General features: G+C 40.8%; 1 protein-coding gene across 1 annotated transcript in view; it reads right to left on the minus strand.

Annotated features, from left to right (window-relative positions):
• Nucleotides 1-11,471: 11,471 nt before the first annotated feature.
• Nucleotides 11,472-17,551, minus strand: part of LOC145416495 (uncharacterized) — a 29,156-nt gene continuing 23,076 nt past the window's right edge. Inside the window, exons 14-20 of the mRNA XM_080285452.1 lie at nucleotides 16,838-17,017; nucleotides 15,393-15,485; nucleotides 14,744-14,852; nucleotides 13,929-14,096; nucleotides 13,165-13,364; nucleotides 11,878-12,010; nucleotides 11,472-11,591 (exon numbers count right to left, since the gene is read on the minus strand). Of these exons, the coding sequence (XP_080141578.1) occupies nucleotides 11,472-11,591; nucleotides 11,878-12,010; nucleotides 13,165-13,364; nucleotides 13,929-14,096; nucleotides 14,744-14,852; nucleotides 15,393-15,485; nucleotides 16,838-17,017 (1,003 nt within the window). The remainder of the gene's footprint in view (nucleotides 11,592-11,877; nucleotides 12,011-13,164; nucleotides 13,365-13,928; nucleotides 14,097-14,743; nucleotides 14,853-15,392; nucleotides 15,486-16,837; nucleotides 17,018-17,551) is intronic.

The following is a 17,551-nucleotide window of genomic DNA, read 5'->3' on the forward strand; positions in this document are numbered from 1 at the left end:
AATAAATACCTAAGGAAGAGGTGTTAGGGAACTTCCTTAACCTGAGAGATGGGGAGATAGATAAATAGATAGATATAGACAGATGGATAAATAAATAGATAGATAGATAGACAGACAGACAGATAGATAGATACGTACATACATACATACATAGACACAGATGGTTAGACACAGATAGACAGACAGATAGATAGACAGATAACTTACTGAGCATGTACTGGAGTTAACAGCATCACCACCACCACCACCACCACACTACCACCACCACCACTCCCCGTCATGTTGCAACTCAGATTTGCATTTGCAGAATCAGCAAGGCGATGGCACGTTAATCTTCCCTCCTTCCTTACCCTTCCTACAAAAAAATAAAATAATAATAATAATAATAATGATAATAATAATAACAATAATAAAAATAATAATAATAATACTTTCATGCTCCATCGCGTTTAAGTCACTTTAACACTCTCTGTCTGTCTGTCTGTCTGTCTGTCTGTGTCTCTAAATAATCGTAGGCAGGAGGAATATTGAGTAAAATATCACTAAAATCTCTCTCTCTCTCTAAATAATCGTAGGCAGGAGAAAAATTTAATAAAATATGTTATCACTAAAATCTCTCTCTCTCTCTCTCTCTCTCTCTCTCTCTCTCAGTGGGTTAATAGTTACCAAGAAGGCGGAGAGGTCTGGATGCCCCTTGCAAGAACTTCCCCTATCCTGCGGACACACGACTGCTTTCCACGGCGCTCCGGCTGAAAGTGACAAGCCAGGGGAGGCGAGGGGATTCACACACACACACACACACACACACACAGACCTTGCCTTGCCTACCTTACACAAACACCTCTCTCTCTCTCTCTCTCTCTCTTTCTCTCTCTCTCCTACATGACCCTACACATATAATTTTGCAGGGATGGTAGGCAACTTAGTGTGCTGCTCTTCGCCTACTAACTCACAGTCGCAGTCTCAGTCCAAAATTTAGACCTCCACCTTCACCCCCTAATTAACTACTGAAAAAATGCCCGTAAAAAGCTCCCAAACATCTTTTACTAAGCGATTTATTTTGTTTATTACACCTTGACGTTCTCTTCTGCGTTAAATCATTCAAATATCACCATACTCTGCAAAAATAACGTACAAATACAGAAATAATTCGCTTAGAAACAGATGTTAGGGAGCTTCCTTCACCGACGAGAAAGCCAATGACGCCTTATATTTTATTTTTGCTGTCTTCTTGGACCCAAGATCGAATCCCGGCTGGGGCAGGGAACAGGTGAAGGATTTAGATTTCGTTAGAGCAGACTTAACTGATCTACCATAAGACCCGCCGACGTATGGTAAAAACACCCCCGCTAATACCAATACACCAGTCCTACATGAGACGGCCCTAGCATGTATTCAATATGGACGGTGGGTGTTAGCGCTGAAATGGTGACATGTGGAGGTGAATGGTATGTAAGACTACTGGGACTTGGGAACAGGTTGTTAAGACTATATCCGGAGGCGGACACACACACACAGAATAAGCCATTACAACGAGGAAGTGTAGTACCCGTTTTGGTGCCAGAGTGGGACGCCTTCACGTGGTGGCACCGATGTAACCAGGCGGCTCCACTGCCTGGTTATACAAATGTCCCTCAACTTACTCCTTATCATCTGAAAGGAGGATGGTGGACTGCATAAAAGGGCAACTTCAACCCGCAGTCCACCGTTTTTACATTCAGATACCATCACACGAACAAAAACAGCTACTACAAATATTACTACTACTACTACTGTACTCTTTTGCAACCCAAGTACATCCTACATAAAAGTATATAAACGTCAGCAGCCTTAAAGAGTCAGCGCATCAAGTGTTATTGTCAGCACGAAGCATCAACATCAGCAGTTCTGGGAAGCGAAGGACGGAGAGGAAATGTTGTTACGATTGCATACTTCAGATTTCACGGATGCGGGATGCGATTCGTAAACTTTTTTAGCTCTGCCGCCACTGCCTTCGTCAACGAAATTGGAGGTTATGTATTCACCCGTGTCTGTTTTGTGTTTGTTTGTGTCCACGATATTTTAAAAACCTGTTATCGGATTTAAATGAAGTCTGGTGGGTAGATAGGCAGAGGTTCAAGGCAGAGTTGATTATTTTTGAGGTGGATATGGAGACAAGAATGTCATAAATTTTACTGGCGTCGAGGGAGGTATGCACTCTCAGATTCTATAACAGGACAGACAAGGAGGAAAAACTGAATGCTTATGTGAGACTGTAAAAGTGTTCGTCTGGTGGGAAAGAGGGCGTCTATCAATAAATCTTGAATTTTATTGGCGATGGCGAGGGTAAGCATTCTGAGTTCTGAAAATTATACTCACATACTAAAATTGTGTTTATTGTGAAGAAAATACAGCTTAGGCCCGACTTGGATCCCCTACCTCACTATACTCGTCACGCAACGCAAGTGACGCAATCAATGGACCACCCTTTATATACCTGAAGAGGGTCCATGTCGAGCTGGAACTGCTGAACCCTCAGAGTAAAACGATTTCAGTGATACAGAGGGACGCCTTCATGTGGTGGCACTGATATGACTAGACGGCTCCACTGCCTGGTTATACACACGCCCCTCAACTACTTCCCTATCCACCGGAAGGAGGATGGTGAACTGCAGGGGCAATTTCGGGTGAACTGGGTTATAACAACGACTGCAACAACTACTAATACTACTACCATCATTACTACTACCACTGCTACTAGCACTACTACTACTACTGCTACCATCACTAATACTACTACTACTGGAAGGTCAGGGTAACTTAAGAAGCATCCCACTTTATTTTTTCTTTTTCTTTCTGCTATAACAAGTAGACCTGTTAGTAGTGGGGAAACTCTCTCTCTCTCTCTCTCTCTCTCTCTCTCTCTCTCTATCGGTCGATCTATCTATCTATCTATCTATCTACGCTGGAGGGAGAAGGAGGAATGTAAAGATATTTTCCTGCAATAATACATCTAAGTTATGGGAGGTGAGTTGATCGAAAGTTTGCTGGTAAAGTATGACCCACGGGGGAAGTTGCTGCTGTTGTTCTTGTTTGCTGTTGTCTCGGTTATGTATTCACCTGTGTTTGTCTGTTTGTCTGTTCGCTTGTTTTTCTTTGTCCACAAGATACCTCAAAAAGTTTTTGATATGCGGATATGTGGGTCATGTGCCAAGGAAGAGCTGATTAAATTTTGGTGGTGATCTGAGTTCTTTGGTATAAACGATGGCAGGAGGACGCGCTTCTTGAGTACAGTAATTGCATTCTTATTGGAACACTCGACTGAATAGGAATTGGACGGAGATTTTGATCATAACATGAATAAAACAAAATATACATCATATCTACACTTCATACATAAGCACTTATCACAAACACTGCAAAAGATGGAGTTTCTTCTCACGCATTTTGGGGAAACTGCACATGGTCACACTCCCTCTGATACTATCAAAACAGATTGAGTGTGGCCATGTACAGTTTGCCACGAGGGTGAAGGAAGTAACTACATTTTATACGGTATCTGTGGTTAGTGGAAGATGTAGTGGTATTAGAGGCAGACTGCGAGATAATACTGATTTCGTACTTGTGTGCGGTGTGTCGGGGAGAGCATAGTTTTTTTTTTTTTTTTTTTTTTTTGAGGGACACGTTATGTTCCTGAGGTGGGGCTGAAACTATAGCTCTGTGGCTAGGGTAAGGTGTGGCTGAGGAAGTCCAGGGAGCTGTTGTCTCTCCTGACATTGTGAGGGCGCTCCCTCCGTGCTAAGGTTTCTTTGTATGCGGCATGTGTTAAGAGGTGTAATGCTGTGTGGTACTGAGACCTGGGCAGTAAAGGAAAAGGATATTCGTAGGCTCAAACGTACAGAAATGGCAATGATCAGATGATTGTGTAGTGTGTCCTTGAATGCGAGGCCTGGGGGAAGAGGGGCTAGGACTGCAAATTGAAGAGTTGAGGGGGAAGGATGGGACGTGAATGTGTTGGTGTTGTGGTAAGGAGAGGTAGACTAAGATGGTTTGTGCATGTCGAGAGGATGGAGGATGAAGACATGGTGCGGTGGGTGATGTGTGAATAGCGGAGATAGCGTCGGGAGAAGCAGACCGAAAAAGACCTGGGACAAGAATGTGACCTCAGGGAAATGGGACTTAATAGGAAGGCTATAAGAGATCAGGCAGCGTGGAGAGCCGCCATTAGGTGACCAAGGCCGACTCATGCAGCCATGTTTGAGCCTTTATAAACGATATGAACAATACGATACGATCATAGTGGAGGTTAGGATCTCTGCACTCCAATGACATATTCTTGTGGTTACAGAAATTACATTTAGCTCAAAGAAACCCACCCAGCCAAGTGAGTAGTAGTAGTAGTAATAGTAGTAGTAGTAGTAGTAGTAGCAGTAGTAGTAGTTGTAGCAGCAGCAGCAGCAGTAGTAGTAGTAGTAGTGGTAGTAGTAATAGTAATAGTAGTAGTAGTAGTTAACGTTGTAGTACCCGCAGGTTCATCTGAAACGTGAACCCAGCAGACTGCAGACTAAGACGCCCTTCACCTTCAATCCACCATCCTCCTTTTGACAGAATAGGGATGTTTGTATAACAGGGCAATGAAGCCGTGGAACTGCCTAGCTATTCAAAAGTCCCTCGTCTCCCTCCCTCTCCCCTTAAATGGAAGATGGTGAGCTGCCGGAGAGGGAAATTTCAGCCTGACGTCCACTGGGTTCCCATATCATTGATCCTGGGGTTACAACAAAAACAAAAACAACAACAACAACAACAACAACTACTACTACTACTACTTGTCCAATGACGTATTTTGCATTTTACTCCTGCTGCCACCAGACCATCTTATTTAACCGGGGGAGACATTTGGGTTTGGAGGGGTCAGATACAGCCTTCATTTACCCTTTCACAGCAAGAGATCTACCCAAAGACAAATGAAACAGTGTGGTGGTACATGATGAAAATGAAATACACATCAGATAGTAGCAGCAGTAATAGTAGTAGTAGTAATAGTAGTTGCAGACCCAGGTTGATCTGAATGTAAACCCAGTGGACTGCAAGCTAAGACTACTCTGCTACAATCCACGATCCATCTTTTGAGGATAGGGAAGTAGCTGAAGCCTGTTACATCAGTGCCACCACACGAAGGCAGCCCTCTCCAGCACCACAACCTCAGACTGAAGAGGTTAATATCACTGTGCTGCATCGTCACTGGCATTGAAGATTTCGTAACCATTCTCTCAGTGACTTTTTTCTTTTCACATTTCACCTTCAGTAACAGAGACAGTTTTTATCAACTAACCTTGAAAAGCCAAGGGTATCATACTGGAATTTCACACACACACACACACTCACTCTCTCTCTCTCTCTGGCAATAGAAACGTGCATGTGCAGCGTTAAAGCTTTTGGTCCCATGTCATTTTTATTTCATTTTTGCTGCTGCCAAATAATTTTATTCAATTTAGTAGAATCCCCTTGTAGAGAAATGTTTTACATTTCTTTTCACTAATGGCAGCATCTAATTCAGCTTAGTAGACAACTCTCTGATTTGAAAAGTTGAACCTTACTATTGCTGTTGCTGTTATGATTCCAAGTTAATCTGGATGTGAACCCAGTGGACAGCAGGTTGAAGCTGTCCATCTGCAGCCCACCATCCTCCTTTCAGGTGACAGGAAGGGACTGAGAGAAATTAGTATAACTGGGCAGTGGAGCTTCCCAGTTACTGTATATTGGTACCACTATGAGACAGCATCCATCTCCAGGACTGGGGTTGATCCTTCTACCACCATGCTAGGTAGGTATACAATATCCTGACCAAGCTTTACAATAACCAGCTCCAAGGATAACACTGTACTTTTCATTGTAAAGTTCATTCCACTTTAACTATGAATGCTTGGTACTGTAGCTACATGACAAAAATTAAAAGTATATACAGTACAATCAATCTCATATGCACATTAAGCTTAAAAAAAGAAAAGAAAAATCAGTACTACCTCATATGCAGTGGAAGTCTCCGGTCAACTTCTCGTGCCCTGACTCACACTCATCACCCTCTCATGCTGTCATGCCTGTTGCTCAGTGCCACCTATTCCCTTCCCCCCTCCCTTTTTTTTTTTTTTCCAGCCTTCACCATGCACATCCTGCTTGCCTTTACATGGTGTATTCCCCTAATCAGTGCCACCACCATCTCAGCCTACCCTTACAATAACCCCTCCCCCACCTCCCCATAACATTTCCAGAACAGCAGATGCACCTGGATCAATCATCACAAAGCTATTGATGAAGACGAGAAATCATACACCAATGTGGATTTGATTAAGAAATTATATGAAGGACAGATACATGATACAGTGGAAAGGAGAGACGGATTACTGTATTGTTTCACATGAGTACACAGTTACAGTGGTGCTGGAGAGGGATGCCTTCTTGTGGTGGCACCAATAATAACCAGGTGGCTACACTGCCTGGTCATACAAACATCCCTCAACTCCCTATCGATCCCCAGGAGGATGGTGGACTGCAGGAAGGGGGCAAATTCAGCCTAGAGTCCACTGGGTTCACATTTCAGATGAACCTGAGGCTAGAACTACTACTGCTGCTACTTCTACTACTACTACTAGTCTACTTTTACTACTACCACACAGGTACACAGTTACAGAAAATCCTTGGTAGAAGTAATCTTTTTTGCTACTAAATCAAAATTAACTACAGCAAAACAGCCTATTAAAGTCCCATTGCTACCTAAATTATTAATTGTCAATTTCTCCCAATTTACAGAACCAGTTATAATGGAAAGGTATGATATTTTGGAACCTGTCCCTTACTGAAAGACATCCCATATCATGTGGTGCTGGACGAGGCTGCCTTCATATGGTGACAGATATGACTCAGTGGCTTCTATGCCTGGTATTAATAACTCTCATATCTATCCCCATTTCATGAAAGGAGGATGGTGGACTGCAGGAGGGGGGAGGGGGGGCAACTACAGCCTGCAATCCACTATATTCACATTTCAGACAAACCTGGCTCCACAACAACTGTTACTATTACATGCAATTACCATCACTGTTGGCACCACAATACAATACTCTTTACTCTGAGATAAGTGCAGGTACAAGCTGTTTCCACCCAGACCCATCACTTACCATCACGACACCCTAACACAGTAGTGATCGAAGGCATGTTAAGAGAAAACTGTTATTCATTCATTCATTGCCAGACGCCATGTATCCCAGACAGGGTGGCCAAAGGCTTAGAGTTAATTGTTTTACAGGGAGGGGCACTAATCCTCCACCAACCCCACTTGACGTAGGGATGCCAACAGCATCTGGTGTTCCCAGGCGGTCACCCATCCAAGTACTAACCAGACCCAACTGTTATGATGTTGATTAATCCAACCTGCCTAATGATGTATTTCTTATTTTACTCTTTCCAGAACTTGACAATTTTATTCACTTTAAGGCAGACTGTTCAGACTGGTGAGGTTCGATATAGTCTTCATTATCATCTTTACTGCTAGACATAATTCTGAAGTTAAATACAATCATCCAGAGACAGCATAAATAAGCTAAAATGATATACCATCAAAGTGAGGGGCTAAACTCCTTGAGGATGTATAAGTATGTCCAGGGGCGTAAAGGACAGCACACTGGGGGGAGATGTATACAGTATAATTTCTAACATTTCCTGCCATTCTAACATTTTCGCTCGTTCAGGTATTCCCATCCTAGTATACCCTGCTATTCCTGCCTCTATCTGAAACTTGGCAATTCCAGTTTTAGTTGAATCTCTCAAACTCTTTTTTTTCTCCATGCCTCAGCTCCTTATCCCACTCAACCACAAGTGCTCTGAGAGGGGAAGCCAAGGGTGTCTGCCAACTCTGCTCACTTAGCTGTGTTTAATGGTGTTTGGAAGACAATGATACAGAAAAATGTTAGAAATGAGTGACAAAAAGTTTTTAAAGAAAGTGAAATAAGAAATATGTGAGAAATGAGTGAAAACGTTTTTAAACAACTTTGTGATAATTTTCTAAACATCTGCATTTTATTTTCAAGGAACTTTATGAACACAAATAAAAATGTGCTTACAAATTACATAACAGTAACTTCACATAACTTCACATGATGATGATTATGCCATTATTAAAGTGGTTATATAATAAAATCAGTTTGTATTGCCTGAATTATCACTTTCAGCAAACACCAGGAAATTTGACACATACCCTTAGTACCATGAAAATACCCATAAAAATGCTTTTCTTACTCTAAGTGACATATTTTACCATTTCATAAGGCTACAGGTGGTTTTTGACAGGTGTGTCCTGTGAAAACACTGAGACCACTGAATTTCTTGAAATATATATTCCTTACTGAGAATGATGTCCTTGTAGCATTACAGTACAGTACAGTTATACAATCTGACAATACCATACCTTTCTTTTCAATATACAGTAAAGTGTTTATGTTTCGAAATATTTTACTATAATTTCATACAGTCTAAACTAACAAGTCTCTTACTATTCCATAAAAATAATTTTATATCATGTTAAATAGTATATAAAACATCTATCAAATATATAAAACTTCTATTAACCTATGTTTCCAGTAACTAATGCCCCATCCTGGGTGTTTATCCATGAAACTTGCAACAAACAGCCAACAAGTGACTCTAACTTGGCAAATTGTAGCTGTTTATTCTGTTCCAGTCAACACTCCATCAGATACTCTTTTATTTATGGTCAGTCCTCAAAGTAACAATAAGAAATCCTGGGAGGAATTCTCAAACATACTGTACTTACAATCAGTTCCCTGTTGTAATTTAGATTTGACTTTACAGAACTAGAGAGAAGGAAAGATTCTGTATTCCTTTTCTATTTCCTTCTTGTAAAACAAAATATTTGGTCTCATAACTAATATCTGCTTTATATGTATTTTTGCAGAAAGAACAAGATTCACTGGAAAATTCTGCACCTTCTAGTCATTCCTGTTAAACAAATGACAATCAAGTTGTGGAATTTATCAAAAAAGTATTTCTAAATCCCTCTCCAGACCACCCTGACTCACAACCACTGCTCTGGCTGACTATACAGTAGGCTAAGGAACTCATTTCACACCTTAGACAGCTGAGACAACGAGAGGACCGGAATCCAGAGTGCCAGTAAATAGAAGTGAAACTTGATCTCCAAAAGTATGTTAAACACCTACTAAAAAGGGTCTTCAAGATCAGTGTGCAAATATGGGTCTAAAAATTGTCAAAGGCTCTGAAACTTAACAATAACAACAACAACAACAACAAGATTATCTGGCACTGAAGGGATGCCTACATGAAGTGGCACTGTACACCCTGAGTGGAGCAAATGCAGCATCCACCTGAACCTCCTCATACCACACCTTCCCACGGGAAGGACTCTGGTCTGACCCTGGTGAGGTGCTGTCTACCATCCTTACATGGTGTATGAATTGTACTGTAACTGTAGGATAGCACCAAAGAAGCAGTTTCTTCCCTGCAGTCGACAGGTCTGCTCACCCATACAGACCTAGGATTACCAACAACAACAACAACAAAGTACTTAATGAACACCAAGGAACCTGTGGAAATAAACCCATGAGTTTGGGGACATACTGTATTGTTCAAATTATTCTTCCTATCACCAAACAAATTGGTTCCCTTTAAGATGGACTTTTCAAACTGGAGGGGTTAGACATAGCCCTCATTAACCCCTGCACTCCAACAGTACATTTATCTGACAAAGACAATGGTAGGTGGTGGCAACCATCATCCACTCACTTGATGCAGTGCTGACTACTTCTTCCTTCACCTTTATCACTGTTTTCTGTGACTGCCCTCCTCTCTCCCAATTTCTCCCATCCATCCTGTCACACTTTCTTACTCTTCTTTCCCTTTTTAGTGGCTCTACACTGAGTGATAAGCCTAATGGTTTCCTGTAACCCAAGAAACCATTTACAAAACTGAGTAGCAACCACATAACAAAACACTGGGGTGATATGAACCTAGTAAGGTAGCCTTGTGAACCAGGTTTTGGTGCCAATATGGCCTCCATCCAGGAACCAAACCTCCACACTGTTCTCTATGCCTTGCTGTGGTGAGGCACTGTCTACCACAAGGGAACACTAGTTCACTGCATGGGACAGCCTTGGAGAGGCAGTTGCTTGGCTGCAGCTGATAGGTCTGCTCGGCCGGACAGATTGGGGTTATTCAACGACAACAACTTGACAAAGACTCCCATTCCCTGTCATTTTGATTAATGGCCAAGTGCAGCCAGATTTTAGAGAATATTTGACCAGTAACCAAGGAGACTCATTCCCACTTCATAACAAAGGATTGACCAATTTCATGCAACCACAACTTGGTAGTCAATTACCAGGTAGTTCCACCGAATGAAAACCAACCAATCACAATAATCCTATCATAGTGTAAATACAGGTGTCTGCAAGCAGGGAGAATATACTGTGTGTGTGTGTGTGTGTGTGTGTGTGTGTGTGTGTGTGTGTGTGTGTGTGTATACACACAGTATATATAAATAACAGCCACTGGATGAAATCATTAACAACAACAATACATAAACACCATCAAGGAACCAATGGAGCTTGCTTCTAAATCTTGCTCTTCAGATTGCCATGTAACCTGAAATGAAAGTACACTTCTTCAGTGTAGATTTGATTTGTACATTTTGAAATTCATCACTTAATTAATATTTATTTTTCCCCCCATTGATGCATTATAATTATGGCAGCCAAACAAAGCAGGCTTGTGGGCTATTTATGGTCACATCCAGACCTGCAAAATTTAGGAGAAATATCTTAAGACTAAAGCCTATATTCTTTTAACTTGACAAAGATCCCTAACTACTTTCAGCTCAACTGACAGCCAAGTGTATTTGATCAGGCTGAAGGGTGGATTTGACTAACAACCAAGAAGGATCATTTCTACCTCATTTCACACAAAATCATGACTTACTTATCAAATTGTGTGAGTGGCCCAGTTCTGTCAAGTAAGGAAGAACTGACTAGGTAAGTCTTAATGACATGCTGGGGATGTGTTCTAATCATGCCTATTTCTATATACAACTGGTTTGTAAATTTGGGAAAGGCAGAAAACCATCATAGGTAACTAGCAATGTAACTTCAATATACAGTTTTTCAAAAAAATACTGGGACTTACAGCAAAAATGTGCTAAAAAAGTTACATATAATTAAGTTCTCCATAGCTAATGACACTATAGTTCTTTCACCTTACCCTGGTACAGAATTTCATCCTTCTGTAGCTAGTTTCATACATCTCTATGGAAGAAAAAGACTGCTATGGCTCTACATCCTTTCAACAGAATTTCTCTGTAACTAGCACCAAATTCAACTAATAATTTACTGTGACAACTATGCATGCAAGATAGAGTAGGGTAATTTCAGGTCAAGCTAAAGTGAAGAGAGTAAAATGTGAATGACTTACTTCTTACGAGTGTGGATATAATGTGAGGCCTGCTGCATGCCACTCTGAAGAGCCCCATGGACTGTTGAGTAGAACTTCTTGCTGTTGGCTTCACCCGCTAACACCACCACTGGAACCTGGGGGTGGTGTGGGGAATTAACATACTCAGCTTAAGGATGAAATTATATTTTTGTTGCTGCCAAACATCATCATCATCATCATCATCAACAACCAGACCTCCCTTCCCACCCTAGGTTGGGTAAGGAAGGGTCCAGAATGCCAGAGAGACCTTGACAGAATGAGATGCTGAAGAACTGTAGCTTTATACTTCCATCAGTAATATTAACCAGTTACTGCAAAGGTGGTGGGGCATCTCTGACAGGACATTTTAAAAGTACATTACTACAGTGGCCTAATACTGACCTGACTGCCATCCATGGACACTGCCATTACTGGAGTGTTGAGGTCCACACTCCCTGGGTCCGAGCAACATGCACAACCAACACCATGGTATGAGTATGACCCATGGAAGAACTTGTCACTGGCCCATCTGGATCTGAAACACACTTTTATCTTAACTTGCCACATACAAGTACTGTACCCAATCAGCTAATGAGGTTGAACCAAACAGCATTAGGCATTAACCTGGGAAATTTATATCGTAATTTAAAAATGGTTAAATAAACTTTCCCATCCGATCTACAACAAAGTGGCTCTATGAAAGGAAAAGATAGAACATTCTTTACATTATTCCACACGTGTCAGATACAACCTGTAAGGAAGGAGAGCAGAAACGCCTAATTAAATTACAACACTTGGCAACACAATATACAGATATAAGCATTCTTAATAAATACATACAGTATAAAAATGGTGAATGACATGCACTACAGTGCTTTGTATTTTTGTCTCTCAAACAAAATCATGTGTAACAATCAGTAAATGTTGTGTACCTACTGGGCTTTCATTCATTCATTCATCATCTAATCCTGTGTTGTCCCATGAGGAGCGTAGGAGTCCGGGGCTAGGCAAGCTGGTCCTGACATTTCAGATGAGAGTGACCAGCCTCACTCATCCCTGAATGGCATTATGTGGGCAATAAACCCCATCCACCCCTTGGATATAAACCTGCACCAGCTCAATCAGGACGGAGCACCTTAATTACCCACTAAACCACCAGGCGCCAAAATTTAGTTATATAGTTACCAACCAGCGTGGTAAATGGTTTCCTAGTGTACAGGAAACCATTTGGCTTGTCACTCAGTGTAAAGTCACCCATAGAAAAAAGGAAAAGGAATGACTGAAGGAAAGAAAGACAGACGAGGAAGAGAGGAAAGGGCAGACATCCAAGCAGCACTAAATCAAGTGAGTGGACGGTGAATGCACCCACCTACTGGGATTTACACATCTTATTTGTAATAAATTAGCATAATCTAGTAATTATAATATGAAAGGTTACAGGAAGGTAAATTAGCAAAGATAACACAAGCAGTCAGTGGTTAGCATCATTTGGTCTCATATTATTACATTAAACAAACTTCTGGCTGTTGCATAATTTCATCAGCCTACTAACCCAATCAAGGGCATGATAAGTGTGCACTTTTATTTCTAGCCTGTATACATTCTTGAGGCATGGAATGTTGGTATGGGGGAGAAAGTACCTGAGGAGATGTGCACAAGAACATAATAAAAGAAATTGTTGATTCTAACCTGTATACTTTCTTTGGATAGGGAATGTTGATATGAGGGAGGAAGTGCCTGAGGAGATGTGTACAGTCTTGTCCAACCTGGTGATCTGTGAGTGTTTCCATGTAGTGTGCCTCGGGGCCACACAGCCACCCACACAACACTGCACGCTGGTTGAATACTGGGTCAAATCCAGAGATGGCATGCACCCAGTACTCACTCATCTGAAACATCATACCAATAGTCTTTATAATGTGATACACTCTTACATCATCTGGTTATTCTCAGTTCTATTCAATAATCTCCACACTCCTCAAGGTTCCTCCAGGATGAGCAGAACAGTCTGACAGTGGGCAGACAAGGTGCCCTTGTCTGAACAAAAACTTGCTTTCTCTATATGAAATCATGGAGGTATCATGGGAAGGAAGGTAAAGTGTCCTGCACCCTAGCACTGCACATAACAACAGTGAAGGCTGGGGATTCAACACAGCCTGATGATGCTGAAACTGATATCCTTGTAAAATTACTATAAATCAAAACAACATTATCCTTACAGTTTTGTGTACTGGTGATTGCAAGTGTGTCAGTGAGACTATGATGAACCTATCCAGTCATTTATGTGTCAGCGAAGTCCATGTGGCTCGCCGCCATCTCAGTTTAAAATGACAATAGTATTTCAGGGAAGTTGGATGGGCATCTACCTTAAATATACTGGAATATGGTATCCTTGCCATGGGTCCCCACACTTTAAAGGGGGTAACAGAGTATGAGATTCACCTCTCTCTTACCTTTTCATGTGATCCATCAGTACACTTAGTATGAGGAGCATGACGTTCAAAATCAGGAATGCGTTTTGTCCACACCAGCTGTATCCCCTCACAATCCTTCCACCACCAGGCTGTGTCATATTCCAGGAAGATCTTGTCCAGTGTTCCATACCCTCTTGATGAAACAGTCTGCAACATAACTTGTCAACTGCACAAAAATACTTGCATCATCATATCACCATCACTATCATCACAATACAATATTTGCAAACAATACTAATCAACTACACAAAACACTTTGCATCATCATATTCATCATCATTCCAATCTCATTTTCCCACTCAAGGATGGAATGAGGCAGGACCCAGAGAACAAGAAAAAATCGTAAATAGGAACTATCAACAGCATGCCCAATTAAATAGGCCACATTCTCATTCACTTAACAGGACATCCTGCTGATAGTTTTCCCTTTATCATATCAACTACAGAAAAAGTCTTTGCATCATATCTGTAACAACAAAATTCTTTCATCATACAGTACTCATCAACTACAAAAAAACTTGTACATCACAAAAATTGCATCACATTAACTACACAGAAACTCTAGTTTCACACTAACTATACAAGCTTGAGGCATACTTTTAATTCATGAATGATGGGCTATTAAAAAAAAAAAAAAAATCATTTCTGATTTCAAAGCAACTTTATAATGAGTCATGAACAACTGTTATGTAAAATATAATGGTTAATTCATCAGCAACTTAGTAATGAAATAAAATGAAACAATTATTAAAAGGCACTGACGGTAATAATGTATGGCACTCACTTCAACTAACCTGCCAAAGCCTGTCAGGTAAAGATGGAGAGAAAAGATCCGGATGAGCCTTGAGGTACCCAATGGAAGTTGTCACAATCACATGCTGAGCCTCGTATTCACTGCCATTTCTGTAGGGCCAAGTTAGACACAGATTAATTCACCAAACACTTGTTCATCTAGAATCTGAATATCAAGGGGCTTATTAATCTCTAGTTACAAATAGTTTGATTCTATCTCATCTCTGTATCTGTTACATTAACTCTGGTGACCTTTCTTGGCACATGTACTGTCTGTCTATATTCTTTTTAAAGGGAAATTTCTTAATATAAATAACTTACACCGTCATATTTCACATGAAAAAATATATGGTGATAAAGTTTTGACTGATTACCTCTATTAGTCAGTTTTACAGTGGAAAAAGTGGAGCACATATCCTTTCAATTTTTACATTTTTCATTTTATCTTTGCTACACTTAACAATAGCATGCTGCTCTTGGGAAACCTTTCATGGTGGAGAAATTTTAATGGAGACTGTTTTAGCCCCTCCAAAGCAAGAAGATTATCCAAAGTTAGATAAAACTACGGATTTTGCAAGAATACGAGTATATACTGTATATAAAAAAAAAAGTCACAGGACTGAAAGGATTAGGTACAAAAGATGTACTCACGAACACTTCACTATCACAGGACATGTTGTGCCATCTGGTCGAACATACTCACAAGCACCTCCCTTCTTGGTAACCTCCTGGCTGTAATCAATGCTGCAACACAACAAACAATATAGTACTGATTAGGCCTTGACTCACAAACAGACTTATAATTAACTCCATATTATAACTAGGATTTTTACTACAGGAAGAACAAAATAAATCAAAAGTTTCTTGCCTCTCCTTTCCTTATCCTCCCTGTAAAGAACATGAAAATAGCTACTAACAATGTTCTTGCTTAAAGCTTTATTTTTGCAGAAAGAAGTGAAGACATGAGAAGACTTTATATTCCTACGGTCCTTCTTCCAAAAACAAATGTGTAATGAGAGGAAGCTGATCAATAATTTTGTTTGTAAATCTCAGTTGAGTAATGTAGGTTGCTTCATCAACTGGAACTACAGTGACTTCCTTATCCTTATAATTCATCAGCCCCTGAAATGCTGGCAGTGTCCATGAACACCAACAGTACTGACTTCATCCATTAAGCAGAACCAGGGCAATAATTGCAGCCATGTATGAGTACTGTACTGTAACAGGCAGCCTCTACATGTCCCACACAAGTCCCACACTCTCAAAGTCTCTCCCTGCTCCCTAATGGGGTAGTTAACCTCTTCTAGCCCCTGGAGGTAATTAATTTCCTTTAATCACCCTGAGAGTAACTGACCCAATATCCCTGGGATTAATGAACTACTGTAATAACTCCCTTACCCTATTCCTGGGGCAATTAACCCCCTCTTCCCCTATCCCCTGGTGGTACTTAACTTCCCAGGTGTAATAACCCCACCTTACCCTTTCATATATGCAGTCAAAACTGCTACGTTATATCTGTGATGATCAGGAAACTATAAAACCTAGAGAGAGGTGAGCCTGGTATTTCTCTACAATTCTATAAGGAAAGATCTGCAGTAAAAAATGGTTCAGGTGTCAGCAATGGGGAAGGGTTCTATGTAGAGGGTTCAGCAATAATAAAATAAGAAAGGTGAGTAACCTATGACCGTCTGGACTAGTTTACATTGATCCAAACTGATGCACATCCAATGAAGACACTTTAGTACAATTAGACTAATACAAAGAATAAATCACCATCATCATCCATTCCTTATATGTCCCACTTGATGCTCATAGGTCCAGGTACCAATACGGCTAAGCTCAATATGATTTGCAGAACATGATCCTTTTCTTAGTCTTGCTTTACAGTGAAAATTCTTAAACCATTCATTAATACAAGTTCACCATAAGACTAATCAAATGAAAGGGAATTGGGGAGGAGGCAGCTTAGAGTTACTGGAAGCAGTTATGGTGAAAGGTTATTACCAAGTTCTGAGACAGGATGAACTCCAGGAAAAGGCATTTGAAAACAAATAGACAGACAGACGGGTAGACAGTGATACAGAAATAAACTTTACCATGTTACTTCACTGTCAAGTTTGAGATCAGCTGTTGTCTCTGCCAGTAAGGCCCTCAAGATGGATATGAAGCCAGTTTGGGGGTTCATATTGTCATTTCCCTCACAATATATATATTGGCCCCAACACCTGGCGGAGAGTTGGTGCAGGGAGTCACAAGCATTGTCGATCCTCTGCCATCTGCAACACAAGAGTCAGAAAAATTAAAAATGCATACAGCATCACAAACATCATCATCTTAACCTTAATTCTTATCATAAACATAACAAATATGCAAAAGTTCTATCAGCTACAGTAAATCCCCTGTGAAATGGTTCATCCATCCACTCATTCACCATACAAGCAGCACACACACACACACACACACAAAATGTCAACCCCTCCCACAGGCAAACAACATCTGTTTAATCTCTTCACTATCAAAATATCTTTCTCCTCCTGTTCCTGCTGCATTCAGTCACTTGAATTCAGCCTGGGGGAGACTTTTTGAAGTGGATGAGTTAGACATAGTTTTCATTAATCCCAAATGGCAGTAAGTAATAGTGGTAGTAGCTGCAACCCCAGGCTCATTTGGATGTGATCCTGATGGACTGCTGGTTGAAAGTTTCTTACTCTAGTAGCTCACCATCCTCCTTTACGGGGATAGGGAAAAAGTTAAAGGATGTCTGTATGGCCAAGCAGTGGAGCCACCCATTTATGTCGATGACATCACGT

This window comes from Coenobita brevimanus, chromosome 106 (assembly GCF_032717465.1).
Source record: "Coenobita brevimanus isolate Jiangsu-jjx chromosome 106, ASM3271746v2, whole genome shotgun sequence".
In the NCBI taxonomy this organism is placed as follows: Eukaryota; Metazoa; Arthropoda; class Malacostraca; order Decapoda; family Coenobitidae; genus Coenobita; species Coenobita brevimanus.